Source organism: Oenanthe melanoleuca, chromosome 26 (genome assembly GCF_029582105.1).
Source record: "Oenanthe melanoleuca isolate GR-GAL-2019-014 chromosome 26, OMel1.0, whole genome shotgun sequence".
In the NCBI taxonomy this organism is placed as follows: domain Eukaryota; kingdom Metazoa; phylum Chordata; class Aves; order Passeriformes; family Muscicapidae; genus Oenanthe; species Oenanthe melanoleuca.
Genome location: NC_079359.1, coordinates 4,253,767 through 4,258,553, shown reverse-complemented (window position 1 = coordinate 4,258,553; position 4,787 = coordinate 4,253,767). Strand labels below are relative to the sequence as shown.

Sequence of the window (4,787 nt, the reverse complement as noted above, 5' to 3'; positions counted from 1 at the left end):
TCAGGTAGTTAATAAATAATCACACCCCAGCCAGCCAAGGAGGGGCTCTGATGTTTTCCTTGGGTTTATTGACTGTGGCTAAGGGAGGGTGCTGCAAACCATCCAGATCCTTCTGACTCTGGGAAAAATCCCAGCTAAACTCCAATTTAGGCATGGCCAGCATCTCTCAGGACATGGCCCCCTCTCCACAGCCTCGGGAAAGGTGTGACTTGCACAGGTTGGGGCCAAATTTCTCTTTGCTGTATTTAACAGCATCCCATGTGCTACCTTGAAGGAATTTGGCTTTTTTTAACCCAAAAATCCAGCAAGACTGAGCAGAGCTGGAGCCAAAGCACTCGAGGCCAAGCTGCTTTTGGCCTGTGTCGATGGCAGGGGCTGGATGGGAGCACTAAACCACTGAAATCACCTTTTTTAGCACAGAAGTGAAGCAATCCAGCTGCAGAGAAGCAGCAGGGTTTTCCTCCTCTCACAGCACTAAAAAGCAAATACAATCAGAGGAGCTACAGGATGTGATCCCACTTTATCAAACATGTATAAAAATACCCGAGGGTGGCAGGATAAGCTGGAGAACAAAAGTGGAGAGCGTGGGGTTTGTCCAAAAAAGCCCAGCATTGTGACTCCATTGAACTCTCCCCGTGCAAAGCTCACCTGATCCCATCAGATGTCCCACGGGCCCTGGTGCACACGTGAAGATGAAGTGATTTTTTTCCCATGGTGGCGTTTTTGGTTATTTTTCAATCCTGTTTTTCACTTGTTCCACAGATCTGCCGAGGTTCCCCTGCCAAGCTCCCCAGTGCCAGCTCCCACTGGGTTTGGGGAGGTTGTGAGTGGAGCAGGATGAGCCTCACCCCCAGATTTCAGTGCCAAGGTGAGGGATGGTGGGTCTGGGGGTGTTATTGCCTGTGGATGATTTGTGGGGCACACAGGAACCAGGAAGGGGGTGCAGAGCCACGATGCCTGGTGGGATGGAGGAGCTGGAACCATCTGGAAAAGGCTTTTTGCGGGAAGAGCGAGGACCAGGGGGGATGGGAGAAGGGATGCCATGACAACCTTTGGGGGTTTCCCAGGAAACCATGGTCGCCATGGCAACTGCATCACTCCGGTCGGAATTAGTGACTTCCGCTGGAAGGCGTGTTCGCCACTTTAATCTTCGGGTGATAAGCGGCTGCAGCTCTTCCCCAGGCAGTGCAAAAGAGGAGGAAATGTCCCTTTGTCTCCGGCTGGGCGGGTTGGAGGCTCCAGTCGTGGATCCTGCTGCGTGCCGACATCGCTCCCCAAAACATCCCAGTCTGCCTCTCCTCTCCCTCCTCCCGCACACATCCCTGCTGCACCGCCACAAACTTGACATTGGAGGAAATAATTCCATCAGGTTACAGGGGAAGGGAATCCAGAATACAAAACAAAGGCTTAGAAAAATTATTTTTTTTTCTATTTAAATCAGCATTGATTGCACTCGGTCTCTGACCAGATTAGAATTTCATAAATGAGCTAATGGGGAGAAAAAGGGAATCTGGGATGTGCCCGTAATGGCACATCACATGTTTCAATATTAAGCATCATTTAACGATGTGGTAACAGAGACTCTCTGCAGAATTAAATGGTTATTTCCTCCCAGCCCCCTCCCGGTACGCTCTGCCTCATGTTTTTCCCGTTCCTCCACCCAGCCCGGGTTTGTTAATCCAACGAGTTATTTTATGTGATGGAAGGGAGATTGGCCACACACTGCCCTTAGGGAAAGAGGGGGAAATTCGGGAGCAAAGCAAGAGGTTCCCCAAAAGCCTGAAAAGCAAAGCAGCCCTGCAACACGTTGCAGAACAAACACCTGTTTTGACAGTGAGTGTGGTTTATCTTCATCTTCCTTCTCATTACCCTTTAGCCGTCCTCTTCTTCAGAGAATTTTAAATCCTTTTACTTTTGGATCTTTAGAAAGGAAGGATCTAAAAAAATAAAGGTATAAAAACGTAGCACACACAGACCGACGATGGTGCATGTTCCACACAACACCGACACACAGTCACTTTGCATTATAATTGGTATTGTTATTGGTATCGTTTTACCGCATCCTCAGGATTTGCTGCCGTTCGTTTGGTTTGGGTTTGGTTTAAACATCCGTAAAGATCTTTTTGATGTTCACACAGTTGGGATTGTTTGTGGTTGTGCAGTTGCCTGCTTTAAAGGCAGCCTGTTTGAATGCACTGTGATTGATCCCCCCTTCCTCGATCACCATGTACTCGGACTTGCTGAGGGTGGAATTGCTGCGAGCCTTCTTCATCTCCTCGCTGGACGAGAGGTGCTGGCAGCTCCCGACGTGCATGTACTGGGCTTGTTCCTCACCCTCCGTCTCGCGGTGGTAGAAATAGTTGAAGTTGGAGACGATGACGGGCACGGGCAGGGCGATGGTCAGCACGCCCGCGATGGCGCACAGAGACCCCACGATCTTGCCCCCAATGGTGATGGGGTGCATGTCCCCGTAGCCCACGGTGGTCATGGTGACCACGGCCCACCAGAAGGCATCGGGGATGCTGCTGAACCCCGAGCTGGGGTCGTCGGCTTCCGCGAAGTAGACGGCGCTGGAGAAGAGGATGACGCCGATGAAGAGGAAGAAGATGAGCAAGCCCAGCTCCCTCATGCTGGCCTTGAGGGTCTGGCCCAGGATCTGCAGCCCCTTGGAGTGCCGGGAGAGCTTGAAGATGCGGAAGACCCTGACGAGGCGGATGACTCTGAGGATGGCCAGGGACATGGCCTGCTGCCCGTTGCCCTGCCGCTCGGCCAGCTCCGTGCCCAGCGTGATGAAGTAGGGGATGATGGCCACAATGTCAATGATGTTCATGATGTTCTTGGAGAAGGTGGCCTTGCTGGGGCAGGCAAAGAAACGGACCAGCAGCTCAAAGGAGAACCAGATGATGCATAAAGTCTCCACCACAAAGAAAGGGTCGGTGAAGGATGACACCATGGAAGCGGCCGAGGATGAGGAGTTGGTGAAGGCATCAGGTGGGAGAGGGCCACCGCCTGTCGCGAAGGTCCCCCCAGTTCCCTCATAGTCATGGTCGTCCCTGAACTCAGGCAGGGTCTCCAGACAGAAGATGACGATAGAGATGAGGATGACCAGGACAGAGACGATGGCGATGCCTCGGGCCGGCCCGGAGCTCTCGGGGTACTCGAAGAGGAGCCACACCTGGCGCTGAAACTCCTTCTCGGGAAGCGGCCGCTGCTCCTCCCGAATGAAACCCTCGTCCTCCCGAAACTTCTCCATGGCCTCCTCGCCCAGCTGGTAGAAGCGGATCTCCTCGGAGAAGATGTCGATGGGGACATTGACGGGACGCCGGATGCGCCCGCCCGACTGGTAGTAGTAGAGGATGGCGTCGAAGCTGGGCCGGTTTCGGTCGAAGAAATACTCATTGCGGAGGGGGTCGAAGTAGCGCATCCTCTTGCGGGGGTCCCCCAGCAGCGTCTCGGGGAACTGCGCCAGGGTTTTGAGCTGTGTCTCGAAGCGCAGCCCCGAGATGTTGATGACCACGCGCTCGCAGCACTCGTGCTCCGCGGCGCCCGCGGGCTGCCCGGCGGGCACGGCCGGCGCCGGGGGCTGATCGTAGCGCTCCCCGCCCAGCAGCGCCGGGGGATGCTGCCCTTCCTCCGGGGAAGGGTCTCCGCCGCCGCCGCCGCCTCCCACCACGGTCATGCTGCCTTCCTCCCCTTCCTCGCCCTCTCCCTCGTGCTGCTCCTGCGGCCGGGGGGCGGCGGGGGGCAGCGGCTCGCTGTAGCCCAGGTTGTGGTGGCTGCTGCCCGAGCCGCCCCGCGGCTGCCGGCCGGCGGAGGAGGCGGCCGGAGAGTGGAGCAGGCTGCGGCGCTCGTCCATAAAGGTGTGGGGCGGAGGGGGAAGGGAGGGGAGGGGAGGGTGGGAGAGGCGGCAGCCGAAGCCTCTTCTTCCTCCTCTTCTTCCTCCTCCTCCTCCTCCTCCGGGCGGAGAGGGAGCAACAGCCGCCCAACTCCTCCAGCGGCTGCCGCTGCTCTGAAGAGCTGAGGCTCTTCTCAAAAAATCCGCCCCCAGCCCTGGCACCGCCTCGCTCAGTCACCGCTCCCGGAGACACCCACCGGCCCCCCGGCCCTGCCCCGCAGCCCCCCGGCCCTGCCCGGCTTGGGGGAGCCCCATCCCTCCCCCAGGCAGCGCCCGGGGGCTTCAGTCTCCTCCCCGGAGCATCCTCTGCTGCTCAGCCGGCTGCAAGCACGGACAGCGGTTTTTTCCTATCAGAACCGCTGCCTAGAAAGAGTTGTTCTGCCCTTCCCCAGGTGAAATGCAGTTTTGACTGTGAATTTCGGGGGTTGCCTGTTGGTTTTCAGCGCAGTTTCACACGGTGGGAGGCTGTGGGCAGTGGAAAGCCGACAGCGTGGCCAGAACCAACAGTTGTTTTGAATCAGGGTCTGGGCTGGGCTGGGGATTGTTTTGCTGTGTCTAGGAGAGCGTGTGCATGTCTGTGTCCATGAGTGTGTGTGCACATGTGTGTGCATGTGCTGCCCCCACCAAAATAAACCCAGAAGCAAAGCTGAGCCAGCCCTCTACCAAGGAGCTTCCAGGCTGAACCTAAACCTGCATTTCAGACTTTCCATCAAGAAAGCCAAAATCCTTATATTTTTTTTTTTTTTTCTTTCCCATCTCCCTTCAACTGGTCTTCTTAAGCAAATAGTTCAATTGTGAGCAAAAGGGACTTTTTCAGGCAAAACCTCTTCTGCAGGAGCCCAGAGCTGGAAAACAGCCCATCCTCAGGAGATGTGCCTCAGGGACAGCCTCT

The 4,787-nt window shown here is 56.0% G+C and overlaps 1 protein-coding gene across 1 annotated transcript; it reads right to left on the bottom strand.

The window, feature by feature from the left end:
* Nucleotides 1-1,413: 1,413 nt before the first annotated feature.
* Nucleotides 1,414-4,028, bottom strand: LOC130263828 (potassium voltage-gated channel subfamily A member 3-like). The gene has a single exon (XM_056511657.1). It carries the CDS (start codon nt 3,854-3,856, stop codon nt 2,102-2,104), a length of 1,755 nt encoding a protein of 584 aa, XP_056367632.1. The 5' UTR covers nt 3,857-4,028; the 3' UTR covers nt 1,414-2,101.
* Nucleotides 4,029-4,787: the final 759 nt, after the last annotated feature.

Excerpts from the sequence above, each read along its gene's own strand:
- LOC130263828 (XM_056511657.1), bottom strand. The coding sequence starts at position 3,856 with ATGGACGAGCGCCGCAGCCTGCTCCACTCTCCGGCCGCCTCCTCCGCC.